At 43.0% G+C, this 17,473-nt stretch overlaps 1 protein-coding gene across 17 annotated transcripts in view; it reads right to left on the bottom strand.

The window, feature by feature from the left end:
- LOC115152808 (neurexin-1a) overlaps window positions 1-17,473 on the bottom strand; it is a 758,004-nt gene that overhangs the window by 489,265 nt on the left and 251,266 nt on the right. For all 17 annotated transcript variants that reach the window (XM_029697621.1, XM_029697623.1, XM_029697634.1 and 14 more), the window contains 2 exons: window positions 14,931-15,197; window positions 14,602-14,776 (listed from right to left, as the gene is read on the bottom strand). In XM_029697621.1, coding sequence (XP_029553481.1) covers window positions 14,602-14,776; window positions 14,931-15,197 — 442 coding nt within the window. The remainder of the gene's footprint in view (window positions 1-14,601; window positions 14,777-14,930; window positions 15,198-17,473) is intronic.

The following is a 17,473-nucleotide window of genomic DNA, read 5'->3' as shown; positions in this document are numbered from 1 at the left end:
TGTGGTGGGAGTGTGGTGCCAGGAAAATAACCTCTCACCCAACGTCAACAAAACAAAGGAGATTGATTGTGGACTTCAGCAAACAGCAGAGGGAGCACACCCCTATCCACATCGATGGGACCACAGTGGAGAAGGTGGAAAGCTTCAAGTTCCTCGGCGTACACATCACTGACAAACTGCAATGATCCACCCACACAGACAGTGTGGTAAAGAAGGTGCAACAGCGCCTCTTCAACCTCAGGAGGCTGAAGAAATTTGGCACGAAACCTAAAATCCTCACATACTTTTACAGTTGCACAATTGAGACCATCCTGTCGGGCTGTATGACCGCAATGTATGGCAACTGCACCGCCCGTAACCGCAGGGCTATCCAGAGTGTAGTGAGGTCTGCACAACGCATCACCAGAGGGAAATTCCCTGCCTCCAGGACACCTACAGCACCCGATGTCACAGGAAGGCCAAAAAGATCATCAAGGACAACAACCCCCCCTAGTCACTGCCTGTTCATCCCGCTATCATCCAGAAGGCGAGGTCAGTACAAGTGCATCAAAGCTGCGGCCGTGAGATTGAAAAACAGCTTCTATCTCAAGGCCATCAGACTGTTAAATAGTCATCACTAGCACATTAGAGGCTGCTGTCCTCTATACATAGACTTGAAATCACTGGCCACTTTAATAATGGTACACTAGTTACCTTAATAATGTTTACATATTTTGCATTACTCATCTCATATGTATATACTGTATTCTATCCTATTCTACTGTATCTTAGTCTATGCCGCTCTGACATTGCTCGACCATATATTTATATATTCTCAATTCAATTATTCTACTTTAGATTTGTGTGTATTTTGGGTATTGTTGTGAAATTGTTAGATATTACTTGTTAGATATTACTGCACTGTTGGAGCTAGAAACACAAGCATTTCGCTACACCCACAATAACATTTGTATGTGACAAACACAATTTTATTTCACTTGATTTTATTTTATTTTATATGCTGATTGAGTTTGGATTACTTTTTGAGTGATTTCATATCCAATAGGATAACTAAGCCATGACAATCTAAAATAGTCTCTCTATTGAGCTTTGGATCTATCATCCATTTCCCCACTGAGTTACTGGGCTGTTCTCCATTCTACACCTAACACCAAGGTGATCCAGCTCCAGCCCTCCTACTGGAGACAAATTACCATTCCTACATTTGCTATAAAGCTTAGCATACATTGAATTGAATTGATGTGTCCTATATCAAATAAAATAAAATGCCAAGAGAAATGCTAAACCTGCCAAGAAAGTGCCGCCAACCAAAACTCACGGACCATGCAAGGAGGGCATTAATCAGAGAGGCAACAAAGAGGTGTGAGGTGTGTTGTGGTGTGTTTTGGTTGAGGTGTGGTGTATTGTGATGTGGTTTAGTGTGGTATGTTTTGGTTGTGGTGTGTTGTGGTGTGGTGTGTATTGGTGTGTTGAGGTGTGTTTTGTTGTCGTGTGGTTTTGTGTGGTGTGTTGTGTTGTGGTGTGTTGTGGTGTGGTGTGTTTTGGTTGATGTGTGGTGTGATGTGTTTTGGTGTGATGTGTTTTGGTTATGATGTGGTGTGGGTGTTTTGTGCTGTGGATTGTTGTGTTGAGGTGTGTTGTGGTGTATTTTGGTTGTGGTGTGTTGTGGTGTGTTGTGTTGCGTTATGGTGTGTTGAAGTGTGTTGTGGTTGTGGTGTGTTGAGGTGTGTTGTGTTGTGGTGTGTTGTATTATGGTGTGTTGAGGTGCGTTGAGGTGTGCTGTGGTGTGTTGATGTATGTTGTGGTATGTTGAGGTGTATTGTGTTGAGGTGAGTTGTGTTATCATGTGTTGTGTTCAGGTGTGTTGTGGTGTGTATTGCTTTCATGTCGACTATGTTCTAAGGAGTGTCTGGTGTCTGAGTGTTTGAAACCGGAAACTGGGTAAATTTTAGGGAGGCTTGACTAGCATATAGCAATAACAGGAGATTATAAAATACTACCTCCAACTGGTATCCTTGTTTCCTCCACAAACAGAAACATTGGGGATATGTCTCATGATATTTGTTATGTTTCAGGAACATTGGGAATATGTCCCATGATATTTGTGAAATTTCAGGAACATTTACCTCAAGTTCTCTAAAACAATGTCGGAGACACCTTACGGTAGATAAATTAACATTCAATTCTCTGGCAACAGCTCTGGTGGACATTACCGAAGCCGGCATGCAAATTGCACGCTCCCTCAAAACTTGAGACAAATGTGGTATTATGTTGTGTGACAAAACTGCACATTTTAGAGTGGCCTTAGTAATGATCATGCCATGTATCATCTTATTGATATGCGACACCTGTCAGGGGGATGGATTATCTAGGCAAAGGAGAAATGCTCACTAAAGGAATATAATAAATGTGTGCTCAACATTTGAGAGAAATATGAAACATTTCTGGGGTCTTTTATTTCAGCTCATAAAACATGGGACCAACACTTTACATGTTTGAAAGGGATTTTTCTATTTTCACTTTTAATTATCTATCACAGGGAAACTTTATGTAAATGCACTTTTGGCATTTACATGAAAATCCTGGAAGCTTAAGTGGGTTTACATTTGGAGAAAATCATCACTTTTCGAGGTGTTATGTTTATATGTGAAAGCTGCAATTCCTTCCTTCCTCTACTCTCCTTCCTCCACTCCAATCCTCTCTCTGCTCGCTCGCTCCCTCCTTTCTTCTACTCGCTTTCTCTCTCTCTCTCCACTCCTCTCCACTCCTCTCCACTCCTCTCCACTCCTCTCCACTCTTATCTATCCTCTTGAGTTTCTCAATGAAAAACGGCCCAGACTTGAGGAGGGACAGTAGAAAAAAGGTAGGGAGGGAAAGATAGAGGGAGAGAGAGCGAGAGAGAGAGAGCAAGACAGCAAGTGAGAGCGAGACAGGGAGGGGGGAGGGAGAGGGGGATGCAATATACTGCTATTTAGAGGGATAATTGGATAGCAAATATAATGTTGATAGCATGATACATCCAGCGGCTTTGGTCTCCTGTCTCGCCACAGTGCAACAGTATTGGATTAGGTCATTTTCGAGGAGTCAAATAATTGCTGTTGCTTCTGGTTCACACAAAATAATGATTGTGTGGCTGAAATGTGTTTATTTGGTTTTAATCCAGAGAGGTTAGCAAAAGTATTTACATCCTCTATGAGGCTGTGGAGATATTCTAATTGTGGTATTAAAAGAAAACCTGAATCATCAGCATACAATGACACCTTTGTTTTTAAACCACACATTTCTAATCCCTTAATATTATTGTTGGATCTAATTTTAACAGCTAATATTTCAATGGCAATAATAAAATAGATTGGCCGGTAGTGGACAACCTTGTTTTACTACTCTTGACAACCTTGTTTTACTACTCTCTTTCTTAAATGAAGCCATTTTTTACTATTTTACACCTAGGGTTATTATACATAACTTTAACCCATTTCTTAAGAGATTATCCAAAACTGAAATATTTTAGGCATTTATATAAAAACTCCAGTCATACTTTATCAAAAGCGGTTTCAAAATCAGCGTGAAAACCAGGCCTGATTTCCCCTGATATTTCATTAGTATTCTATTGTTTCCCATCCATGTCTTATATTATCTCCAATGTATTATCCATGTAAAAAACCTGTCCGATTAGGAAGAATAATATCTGACTATACCTTTTCAATTCTATGTGCAAAGTATTTAGCTAGAATTTTTGCATCACAACACTGAAGTGTAAGAGGCCTCCAATTTTCTAAATGGACTGGATCTTTATATATACCACTTGGATCCTGTTTCAGTAATAATGAAATCAGACCTTCTTGTTGCGTGTCCGATAATCTACTATTTATATACAGTTGAAGTCAGAAGTTTACTTACACCTTAGCCAAATACATTTAAACTCAGTTTTCCACAATTCCTGACATTTAATTACAGTAAAAATTCCCTGTCTTATGTCAGTTAGGATTGCCACTTTATTTTAAGAATGTGAAATGTCAGAATAATAGTAGAGAGAATGATTTATTTCAGCTTTTATTTCTTTCATCACATTCCCTGTGGGTCAGAAGTTTGCGTACACTCAATTAGTGTTTGGTAGCATTGCCTTTAAATTGTTTAACTTGGGTCAAACGTTTCGGGTAGCCTTCCACAAGCTTCAGACAGTAAGTTGGGTGAATTTTGGCCCATTCCTCCTGACAGAGCTGGTGTACCTGAGTCAGGTTTGTAGGCCTCCTTGCTTGCACAAGTTCTTTCAGTTCTGACAATACGTTTTCTATAGGATTGAGGTCAGGGCTTTGTGATGGCCCCTCCAATACCTTGACTTTGTTGTCCTTAAGCCATTTTGCCTCAACTTTGGAAGTATGCTTGGGGTCATTGTCCATTTGGAAGACCCATTTGCGATCAAGCTTTAACTTCCTGACTGATGTCTTGAGATGTTGCTTCAAAATACCCACATAATTTTCCTGCCTCATGATGCCATCTATTTTGTGAAGTGCACCAGTCCCTCCTGCAGCAAAGCACCCCCACAACATGATGCTGCCAACCCCATGCTACACGACGCTTGGGATGGTGTTCTTCCACTTGCAAGCCTCGCCCTTTTTCCACCAAACATAACGATGGTCATTATGGCCAAACAGTTCTATTTTTGTTTCATCAGACCAGAGGACATTTCTCCAAAAAGTATGATCTTTGTCCCCATGTGCAGTTGTAAACCATAGTCTGGCTTTTTTATGGTGGTTTTGGAGCAGTGGCTTCTTCCTTGCTGAGCAGCCTTTCAAGTTATGTTGATATAGGACTCGTTTTACTGTGGATATAGATACTTTTGTACCTGTTTCCTCCAGCATCTTCACAAGGTCTTTTGCTGTTGTTCTGGGATAGATTTGCACTTTTTGCACCAAAGTACGTTCATCTCTAGGAGACAGAACGCATCTCCGTCCTGAGCGGTATGACAGGTGCGTCGTCCCATGGTGTTTATACATGCATACTATTGTTTGTACAGATGAACGTGGTACCTTCAGGCATTTGGAAATTGCTATTAAGGATGAACCAGACTTGTGGAGGTGTACCATTTTTTTCTGAGGTCTTGGCTGATTTCTATACATTTTCCCATGATGTCAAGCAAAGAGGAACTGCATTTGAAGGTAGGCCTTGAAATACATCCACAGGTACACATCTAATTGACAAAAAGTATGTACATTAGCCTATCAGAAGCTTCTAAAGCCATGACATCATTTTCTGGAATTTTCTAAGCTATTTAAATGCACCTTGAACTTACTGTCTGTAAACTTCTGACCCACTGTAATTGTGATACAATGAATTATAAGTGAAATAATCTGTCTGTAAACAATTGTTGGAAAAATTACTTGTGTCATGCACAAAGTAGATGTCCTAACTGACTTGCCAAAACTATAGTTTGTTAACAAGACATTTGTGGAGTGGTTGAAACATGAGTTTTAATGACTCCAACCTAAGTGTATGTAAACTTCTGACTTCAACTGTATATTTCGCCCCCCCAACCCTTTTTCCATAAAACCTCATCTAAAATTGTTGAATGTGTAAGCAATAGATATTATATTCCTTCTCTTTTAGCCAGGTAAATACTGATTGTCTTTTCTTTTTATCTGCTAAGCCATTACATTTACAACTGGCTATACTTATTTCACCTCTTACCATAATGAGACTCAAGTTTCAATTCTAATTTGTTTGTAAACATACTATTAAAAAGTAACATGATGACATAGTGTCTATATAGCTTTACCTTGATATTTAGATTGCTACTAAGTAAACCTCCAATTGGTCCCCACTAAACCTCCAATTGGTCCCCACCCACTAAATCCCCTCCTCATGCCGAGTTGGGTTGTCATCCCAATGCCCGGCAGATGTCCACCGACCCCCTGGATCCCATGGCCCCAGAGAGACCAGGACCCATCCTTCGAAAGACACACAGTGCCACCCACAACACAGAACCAGATCAACCGCCAAATGCATTTCCATCGCCCTCACCGCGATTTGTATTATATATAGCCATTACAAAATATAAATACTTAAAAAATCCTTTTTATCTAATTTTCCAAAATTAGCTATTAATATTTGTCGTAATGTTGGCAGTTTATGCAAAGGATTTTCACCTCAAACCAGTCTCGCCATTACCAAAATGACATTATGGCAAGCAATTATTATTTCAGCAAACAATTATTGTGATTCATCCTATATTGTCCCTAACATCTTTCACTCCCTCACAACAGTTGTGGGACACACACGGACACACACACACACACACACACACACACACACACACACACTCAACCCCTTTCCCCCAAGAAAACCATAGAATCAGATTCTGAACAGTTGCACCATCCCAGAGCCCAACTAAAGAAAGGTCTTGATTTATGAATGCATATACAGTTGCAGTTGTATGAGAAGGCCTGCAAAACGGAGCAAAAAAATGGGCAGAAATGGGGAGGTTTGATTAACCATTGTCATGTCCCAGGTGATGGAGGTCAGATATACCCCCTTCCGCTGAGACCCTGAAACACCCACACATGGTCCCCCATAGTAGCAGCTTTGATAATTTCCTTGTATATTGTGCTCTCCCATCAGGGGGCTCTGGCTTTGCAGGACCAACCCTGCCAGGCAGGCTCAGAAGCTTGACAGCCCCCATCAGGGGGCTCTAGAAGGTCTCTGACCGCATTTTTGCTGCATAAAGGCCGCTTACAGCAGGCCCATAAAACAGATAGGGACTTCTCCTTAGTATCTGGGTCGTTCAGGTGGTTGTCTAGGGAATAGGTACATGTGTTTGTGGGTAGGTGCTCATACTCCAAAACACATGAATTCACAGTTGTCAAACAATTGGTTTGACAATTATTTTTTTTCCACTCCGCTCCGCTCCTCCCCTTTCCTCACCTCCCCTTTCCTCCCCTCCCCTCTTCTCTCCTCCATGCTACTCTTTAGAAAAAACATGTTTCACCTTTATTTAACCAGGTAGGCTAGTTGAGAACAAGTTCTCATTTACAACTGCGACCTGGCCAAGATAAAGCAAAGCAGTTCGACACATACAACAACACAGAGTTACACATGGGATCAACAAACATACAGTCAATAATACAGTAGAAAAAGTCTATATACAGTGTGTGCAAATGAGGTAAGATAAGGGAGGTAAGACAATAAATAGGCCATGGTTGCGAATTAACTACAATATAGCAATTAAACACTGGAGAGAATAGATGTGCAGAAGATGAATGTGCAAGTAGAGATACTGAGGTGCAAAGGAGCAAGATAAATAAATAAATAAATACAGTATTGGGATGAGGTAGTTGGATGGGCTATTTACAGATGGGCTATGAACAAGTGCAGTGATCTGTGATAGGGAGTTTTTCCTAGCCACCGTGCTTCTACACCTGCATTGCTTGCTGTTAGGGGTGTTAGGCTGGGTTTCTGTACAGCACTTTGAGATATCAGCTGATGTAAGAAGGGCTATATAAATTAATTTGATTTGATTTGATATGTGAGTTGCTCTGACAGCTGGTGCTTAAAGCTAGTGAGGGAGATATGAGTCTCCAGCTTCAGTGATTCTACTGTCCTCTCCCCTCCCATCTCTTCTTCTCGCCTTTCCCCCTCTCCCCTCCCCTCTTCTCCACTCCTCCTCCCCTCTTCATTCCCCTCCCATCCACTCGCCTCCCCTCCTCACCTCTCTGTGCCGGGCTAGTCAGTAACATGAACAAGGCCACAGCTGTGATGGTACTGTAGCTGGTCGCACTGTTTAAAAACCTCTTTGGGATAGGGGGCGGTATTTTCAAGTCCGGATGAAAAGTGTGCCCACAATAAACTGCCTGCTACTCAGGCCCAGAAGCTAGGATATGCATATAATTGGTAGATTTGGATAGAAACCACTCTAAAGATTCTAAAACTGTTAAAATAATGTCTGTGAGTATAACAGAACTTATTTGGCAGGCAAAACCCTGAGGACAAACCACCCAGGAATGTTTGTTGTTGTTGAGTTAACTGTGTTTTCTATTAGTTTCTATGGAGAACTAGATTTATGAGGCACTTGGTTGCAGTTCCTATGGCTTCCACTAGATGTCAACAGTCTTTAGAAATTGGTTGATGTTTTTCCTTTGAGAAATGAAGAAGTACGGCTATTCAGAATGAGAGTCAAGCCAAGTGTACTTTTTTGTTTGCGGCACGCGACCAGTAGCTCGCTGCACTTTGATTTTACCCGCTATGGAACACAGTATATTCTGTCTTAAATTTTATCGATTATTTACGTTTTGAGATACCTAAGGATGGATTAGGAAAGTTGTTTGAAATGTTTGGACAAAGTTTACAGGTAACTTATTAGATCAATTGTCGTCATGTTGGGCGAGTTGGAACCGGTGTTTTTCTGAATCAAACGCGCCAAAGAAATTGACATTTTCTGAATATAAAAAAGGAGTTTATCGAACAACAGGACCATTTGTGATGTTTCTGGGACATATTGGAGTGCCAACAGAAGAAGATCTTCAAAGGTAAGGCATGAATTATATCGTTATTTATGACTTTTGAGTCGCACCTGCTTGGTTGAAATATGATTTTTGTGTGTTTGTATGGTGAGGTGCTGTCCTCAGATAATCGCATGGTTTGCTTTCGCCATAAAGCCCTTTTGAAATCTGACACGGTGGCTGGATTAACAAGAAGTTAAGCTTTATTTTGACATATTGCATGTGTATTTTCAAGAATGTTAAATATTTCGAATAAGTTAATTTGAATTTCGCGCTCTGCAATTTCACCGGATGTTGTCGAATCGTTCCGCTAGTGGAACATCTAGCCATAATAGGTAGCCCTGACCTCCTACTGAAACAGGGGGAAATGAGAATAGGATAGAGAGAGATGGAGCAGCGGTATCATGTGTTCCACAAATTTTGTCAATTTTAATCAAATTTGGGGGAAAATACTGGTGGTTAGCAGTAAATTAGCTGCACTTGGATATAATGAAAGGATTGTTGAAATACGATAAAAACAACCAAGCCCTCGCCCCTACCAACTTGCTCAGAAGGCTTTGGGGTCCTTGCATATGGCAGAGGCATGAGTGAATGAGTAAATACAGGGCTGCAGGGCGAGTGAATTAGTAAATAGGGGGCTGAGGGGCGAGTGACTGAGTAGATATAGGGCTGAGGGGCGAGTGAATAAGTAAGTAGAGGGCTGAGGGGCGAGTGAATGAGTAAATAGAGAGCTGAGGGGCAAGTCAATGAGTAAGTATAGGGCTGAGGGACGAGTAAATAGAGGGCTGAGGGGCGAGTGAATAAGTAAGTAGAGGGCTGAGGGGCGAGTGAATGAGTAAATAGAGGGCTGAGGGGCAAGTCAATGAGTAAATATAGTGCTGAGGGACGAGTGAACGAGTAAACAGAGGGCTGAGGGGAGAGTGAATGAGTAAATATAGTGCTGAGGGGTGAGTAAATGAGCAAACAGAGGGATGAGGGGCAAGTGAATTAGTAAATATAGGGCTGAGGGGCGAGTGAATGAGTAAATAGAGGGCTGAGAGGCGAGTGAACGAGTAAATATAGGGCTGAGGGGTGAGTGAATGAGTAAATAGAGGGCTGAGGGGTGAGTGAATGAGTAAATAGAGGGCTGAGGGGTGAGTGAATGAGTAAATAGAGGGCTGAGGGGTGAATGAATGAGTAAATAGAGGGCTGAGGGGTGAGTGAATCAGTAAATAGATGGCTGAGGGGCGAGTGCATGAGTTAATAGAGGGCTGAGGGGCGAGTGAATTTGTAAATAGAGGGCTGAAGGACGAGTGAATGAGTAAATATAGGAATGAGGGGTGAAAGGGGAAGGAATTGGAATGGGATTCAGCAAGAGTCATTGTTTTGAAATATTATATGAGGGCTATTTTTTGAAATTACAGACTTAAATGACATTTTCCCATTTCTGCACACAATCAAATATTGCTCTAACAGCCCTAAACCCAGAGAAAGACAATCAAAATCACTTTAAAGCACTATAACACTGTTAATACAGGAAGTGAATTGTCTTTCTTAATGTTTCAATGAGGTCAGTTCTATATTTTAGTGTCACTGTTTTGTGTGTGTGTGCGTGTGTGCGTGCGTCCATGCATGTGTGAATGTGTGTGTGTGTGTGTCTGTTTGTGTGTATGTGTGGCCGTGTGACTCTGCTCTGTGTAGCTTCATGGAGTACTGAAACAGTTAATGTAATTTCCACTAGTGGAGCAGGAGCAGTAAACATGGTCAGGGGGCGTAACTAATTTGCACCGTGATATTGCCAGGGCCTTGGCTGAGAACACACGCTAACAAATTGCTGCTTAGACAAGCAAATCAACAGGGACCACAGAGCTGTTTTACTGGGGGCTCAGAGGGGCTGTGTGTGCGTAACTGTGTGTGTGTGTGTGTGTGTGTGTGTGTGTGTGTGTGTGTGTGTGTGTGTGTGTGTGTGTGTGTGTGTGTGTGTGTGTGTGTGTGTGTGAGTGTGAATATTTGTGTGTGTGTGTGTGTGTGTGTGTGTGTGTGTGTGTGTGTGTGTGTGTGTGTGTGTGCGTCTAATACTGGGTGTTCTGAAAGGCACTGACGACACAGTGGGAGAGAGGACTGGGATTTCCTAACTAGCATGGTTATGTAGTGACTGTTTGAGGGAATGTAGCCTTCATTTATTCATCACTAATATGGCATCCATATTAGGAAGTCACTTAATTGTCACATGAAACTCCCTCAGGTGTCATACAAAACGCTTTCAGTAGTCAGACATTTCCTAGTACGTCTACACGCAGTGGGAAAGGGAACAGATGCAAGATGGCGCCAACAGAGATGGTAGCCTCGCTTCGCGTTCTTAGGAAACTATGCAGTATTTTGTTTTTTTTTGTGTATAATTTATTACATTGTTACCCCAGGAAATCTTAAGTCTAATTACATACAGCCAGGAGGAACTATTGGATATAATAGCAACGTCAACTTACCAAGATTACAACCAGGAATACGACTTTCACGAAGTGGATCCTCTGTTCCGACCACCACCCAGGACAATGGATCTGATCTCAGTAGGCGATCCAAAACAACGGCGCCGCAGAAGGGGCAGACGGAGTGGTCTTCTGATCAGGCTCCATAGACGGGCACATCGCTTACCGCTCCCGAGTATACTACTCGCCAACGTCCAGTCTGACAACAACGTAGACAGAATTCGAGCAAGGGTTGCCTTCCAGAGAGATATCAGAGATTGTAACCTTCTCAATTTCATTGAACCATGGCTCACTCGGGACATGTTATCAGAGTCGGTAGAGCCACCCGGTTTCTTCACGCATCGCGCCGACAGAAACAAACATCTCTCTGGTAAGAAGAAGGGTGGGGGTGTATGCCTTATGATTAACGATTTGTGGTGTAACCATAACATACAGGAACTCAAGTCCTTTTGTTCACGTGACCTAGAATTCCTTACAATCAAATGACGACCACATTATCTACAAAGAGAATAATCTTTGATTATAATCACAGCCCTGTATATCCCCCCCAAGCAGACACCTCAACGGTCCTGAAGGAACTTCACTGGACTCTATGTAAACTGGAAACCACATATCCTGAGGCTGTATTAATTGGAACTGTGGATTTTAACAAAGCTAATCTGAAAACAAGGCTCCCTAAATTTTATCAGCATATCGAATGCGTGACTCGATCTTTGCTTCTCCAACTTCCACGACGCATACAAATCCCTCCCCTGCCCTCCTTTTGGTAAATCTGACCACGACTCCATTTTGTTGCTCCCCAGCCTATAGACAGAAACTAAAACAGGAAACGCCCATGCTCAGGTCTGTTCAATGCTGGTCCGACCAATCGGATTACACACTTCAAGATTGCTTCAATCACACTGACTGGGATATGTTCCGGATAGACTCAGACAACAACATTTATGTATACGCAGACTCAGTGCGTGAGTTTATTAGCAAGTGCATTGGTGATGTTGTACCCACGATGACTATTAAAACCTTCCCTAACCAGAAATTGTGGACTGATGGTAGCATTCGCACAAAACTAAAAGCGCGAACCACTGCTTTTAATCATGGCAAGACGACCGGAAACATGACCGAATGTAGCTATTCCCTTCTCAAGGCAATCAAACAAGGTAATCATCAGTATTGTCACGGTTGTCGTCGGTGATGGAGGACCAAAACGCAGCAGGTATGTGTATGCTCATCTTGATGATTATTTATTTTCAAAATGAATACCAAAACAACAAAACACGGGAACTAACGAACGAACAACAACAAACAGTCTGGCAAAGCATAAGGCTCAACACAGAACAATCACCCACGATCACAAACACACCCCAATATATGGGACTCTCAATCAAAGGCAAAGAGAAAACACCTGCCTTCAATTGAGAGTCCCAACCCCAATTAATCACCCATAGACTTACACTCACTAGATTCCACATAGACATACATAAACCTAGACCATAAACCAAAACCCCGGAAATACTAAATCATACACCCTTTAAACAAACACACCACCCTGAACCACATAAAACAAATACCCTCTGCCACGTCCTGACCAAACTACAATACTAATTAACCTTTATACTGGCCAGGACGTGACAAGTATAGAGACAAAGTAGAGTCGCAATTCAATGGCTAAAACACGAGACGTATGCGGCAGGGTCTACAGTCAATCACGGATTTCAAAACGAAATCCAGCCCCATCGCGGACACCGACGTCTTGCTCCCAGACAAATTAAACAACCTCTTTGCTCGCTTTGGGGACAATACAGTGACACTGACACGGCCCGCTACCGAAACCTGTTGGACTCTCCATCACCGTGGCCAACGTGAGTAAAACATTTATACGTGTTGACACTCGCAAGGCTGCCGGCCCAGACGGCATCCCCAGCCGGGTCCTCAGAGCGTGCACAGACCAGCTGACTGGTGTGTTTACGTACGTATTCAATCAATCCGTATCCCAGTCTGCTGTACCCACATGCTTCAAGATGGCCACCATTGTTCCTGTTCCCAAGAAAGCTAAGGTAACTGAGCTAAACGACTATCGCCCTGTAGCACTCACTTCTGTCATCATGAAGTGCTTTGAGAGACTAGTCAAGGATAATATCATCTCCACACTACCTGATACCCTTGACCCACTCCAATTTGCTTACCACCCCAATAGGTCCACATACGACGCAATCGCAATCCCACTGCGCACTGCCCTAACCCATCTGGACAAGAGGAATACCTATGTAAGAATGCTGTTCATCTGTGAACCCCGCCCTGTGCAACTGGGTCCTGGACTTTCTGACGGGCCGCCCCAGGTGGTGAGGGTAGGAAACAACATCTCCACCTCGCTGATCCACAACACTGGGGCTCCACAAGGGTGCATTCTCAGCCCTCTCCTGTACTCCCTGTTCCCCCATGACTGCGTGGCCATGCACGCCTCCAACTCAATTATCAAGTTTGCAGACGACACTACAGTGGTAGGCTTTATTACAAACAACGACGAGACGGCCTACAGGGAGAAGATGAGGGCCCTCAGAGTGTGGTGTCAGGAAAATAACCTCACACAAAGGAGATGATCGTGGACTTCAGGAAACATCAGAGGGAGCACCCCACATCCACATCAACGGGACAGCAGTAGAGAAGGTAGAAAGTTAAGTTCCTCCGCGTACACATCACGGACAAACTGAAATGGTCCACCCACACAGACAGCGTGGTGAAGAAGGCGCAACAGCACCTCTTCAACGTCAGGAGGCTGAAGAAATTTTGCTTGTCACCAAAAACACTCACAAACTTTTACAGATGCACAATCGAGAGCATACCTTCTGGCCTTATCACCGACTGGTATGGCAACTGCTCAGCCCACAACCGTAAGGCTCTCCAGAGGGTAGTGAGGTCTGTACAACGCATCGCCGGGGGCAAGCTACCTGCCCTCCAGGACACATACATTACCCAATGTCACAGGAAGGCCAAAAAGATAATCAAGGATAACAACCACCCGAGCCACTGCCTGTTCACCCCACTATCATCCAGAAGGCAAGGTCAGTACAGGTGCATCAAAGCTGGGACCGAGAGTCTGAAAATCAGCTTCTCTCTCAAGGCCATCAGGCTGTTAAACAGCCATCACTAACATTGAGTGGCTGCTGCCAACATACAGACTCAAATCTCTTGTACTTTAATAATTAATAATTAGATGTAATAAATGTATCACCAGTCCCCTTCAACAATGCCACTTTATATAATGTTTACATACCCTACATTACTCATCTCATATGTATATACTGTACTCTATACCATCTACTGCATCTTGCCTATGCCACACGGCCATCTCTTGTCCATATATTTATTTGTACTTATTCTTATTCATTCCTTTACACTTGCGTGTATAAGGTAGTTGTTGTGAAATTGTTACATTACTTGTTAGATATTACTGCCCTGTCGGAACTAGAAGCACAGCATTTCGCTACACTCACATTAACATCTGCTAACCATGTGTATGTGACCAATACAATTTGATTTGATTTGAACAGGATAACCTTAGAATGATTAAAGACTCAAATCAAGACACTATGGCCACCTCCAAAATCCATAACACCAATGACAACAAAATAAAATATCATTACCTGATCGTCCGTCCCGTTGGAAGTCTACATGGTACCACTCCCCATCGTTGACCTTCTTGTTGACGGCCCTGGTCTTGGTGGTCCCGGACCCCATGTCCAGCAGTAAATACAGGTGTCCTTCCAGCATCTCGATGGCAAAGAAGTCCACCTTCAACGTCAGGGGGCTCTTGGAATCCTTGAATTCAATTAAATCAAACTTTATTTAAAGATCATTTAGAGACCCAACACACAGTAAAAAAGTTAAGATAAAAAAAGAAATCAGGATGAATATAATATCATAAAACAAGCAAAAAATGTAAAATTATTTAAGAAAATAATATTGTAATCACCTTGGGGGCCTGTTTGAGCTTGCCGTGGCTGAAGAGGAGAAGCCCGCTGGGCTCTGTGGTACGGAAGTCAAAGGAGATGGAGCCTGTCTTCTTGGCGTTCCATTTATTGAGAGTTATGAAGGACTCTGGGGTCTCGAAGGTGATGGGGTCAAGGGTTGCCACGTTCTCACATTTGAAAGCCACGATGCCATGAACCTTCATCTTGGCATCACCCAGTTTGGCCATCCTGGACAGCTCGAGCCGCACGTCGTTGTTTTTGTACACAACCTAGGTTGATGGAGGGAGGAAAGGGGAAGGGAAGGGAGAAACAGTTCATCCATCTGGCCAAAAGTAATGCTATATATAGTAAATAGGGTGCCATTTAGAACACAGACAGTCTTTGGAAGTGTATGACCAGAAATTGTACAATATTCCTTAAATAGTGCACTACTGGCCAAAGGTAGTGCACTTTAAAGCGTTCTATTTTGTATGCACCCCATGTTTGGAAGTGTATGTGTGTGTCAGTCAGAATTATTTTTGCAGAACCCAATCACTTGGAGAAGTAAAAACGCTTTGAGAAAAGCATATGTCATTTCCTCTTTTGAATGTAAACATTAACTTGAGATAAATCGAGACCTGTATCAGAATAAACTATTGCAGCCTCAACCTTTGAAAACTGGCATATTTTGCAGAGCTTTTGAAAAGGGCATAATTTGAATGTAATTGAAATGCAATTTCACAACGATCTGACTTTTTACAGGAAATTACAACAATATATGTATTCAGTAATCAATACAGAAAAATTTGAACTTAAGAATGTTTATCTATGTTATCATATGTTATTGACCTTTGTGTATAGTTTTGTAAAAAGGTACATTATTTAGCTTTCAATTAGCTTTACTGTATAGCGCTGTGATGTGTAATGACATGAAACTCAGGAAGGTAGCTATGTTTGGTACTAATGCAGACAGACCACTGTCTTGTTCTCCCAGGACCTTCAGACCAGTGTCTTGTCCCCCCAGGAACTTCAGAACACTGCATTGTTCCCCCAGGACCCTCAGACCACTGTATTGTTCCCCCAGGACCTTCAGAACACTGTCTTGTTCCCCCAGCCTCACCCGCTTTGTTTATGTGTAATTGCTGCTGGTCTTGTCATGCAGGGCTCCTGCAAAAGAGACCTTGGCCTCAATGGGACTCCATGTTAAAATAAAGGTTAAAAAAAATGTATATTGTTTTGTACTGTACATAAAAAGGACAATTTTCTCTTATTGCAAATAGCAGCAGAGCTGTGTTGTGTGTGATGCGATATGCTCTGGTTTGTAACCTGAGTGGAGACCACAGTCTTGTTCCCTCAGGACCCGTAGCAGCAGCCATGTCAGCAGTTTTTGCAGGACTCTAACTAGGGTCCTGCTTGGCCCACCCGTGCGTGACGAGCTGCTGTAGCTCTACTGTGGCACTACCTTTCACCTCGGTCCACCTGAGGCAACAGTGGGGCACAACACAGCACAGTGGATCAGGGCATTAGTGTAGCAGGGAGGCCATATTTAGGCAAAGAAGTGGCCGTAACCGAGGTGGTTTGGTGAACCACCCTTTTGTGATTAGTATAGCCTTGATTGAAAAATGAAGACTTGGGTTAACTCCCTGAGCAAATGCCTTGGCTTGGGGTGGGTGGTTAAGTAGATAGGTAGGTAGGTAGGTAGGTAGGTCGGTCGGTCGGTCGGTCGGTCGGTCGGTCGGTCGGTCGGTCGGTCGGTCGGTCAGTGGGAGGGAGGGAGGAAGGGAGTTGTTGGATGTATTTGTTAAGTGAGAGATGGAGAGTGAACAAGTGTTGCAGTAAAACATGCTGGTACTGTAGGTAGGTAATGTAGGTAGGTACTCTAGGGAGGTGGCAAAGTGTGTGGGTCTGTGTGGAAGGAGGGAGGTGGCTAAGTGTGTGGGTCTGTAAGGAGGGACGGAGGTGGCTAAGTGAGTGGGTCTGTGAAGAGGGACGGAGGTTGCTAAGTGTGTGGAGGGAGGGAGATGGCTAAGTCTGTGGGTCTGTGTGGAAGTAGGGAGGTAGGGAAGTGTTTGTGAAGAGAGAGACGGAGAGTGATGAGAGCTAACAGCTGTACACGATGCAGGTGTTGCAGTAAAAACGCTAATTAAGGCCTCAACAGGAAACCTGATTAAAATATACCCTGCTGATGATGGATGTGCCTCTCACTACCAATCTATAGCCATCTAAATTCATTAAGCTCTCTCTCTCTCTCTCTCTCTCTCTCTCTCTCTCACTCACACACACACACACACACACACACACACACACACAGTCTTGCGCAGCTAACCTTGAAGGGACATACAATTCAGTCCCATTAAAAATCCTATTTTCCCTAACCCCTAACCCTAACCCTAACCTTAACCCTAACCTGAACCTTAACCCAAAACCTAACCTTAACCCTAAATCTAAATCTAACCCTAACCCTAAAACTAACCCAAGCACCTAACGCTAACCCTAAAACTAACCCTAGCTCCTAACCCTAAAACCAACCCTAGCTCCTAACCCTAACCCTAAAACTAACCCTAGC

This window comes from Salmo trutta, chromosome 18, assembly GCF_901001165.1.
Source record: "Salmo trutta chromosome 18, fSalTru1.1, whole genome shotgun sequence".
Taxonomy (NCBI): domain Eukaryota; kingdom Metazoa; phylum Chordata; class Actinopteri; order Salmoniformes; family Salmonidae; genus Salmo; species Salmo trutta.
Note: the sequence above shows the minus strand (reverse complement) of the source record. Positions and strands in the feature narration are given on the sequence as shown.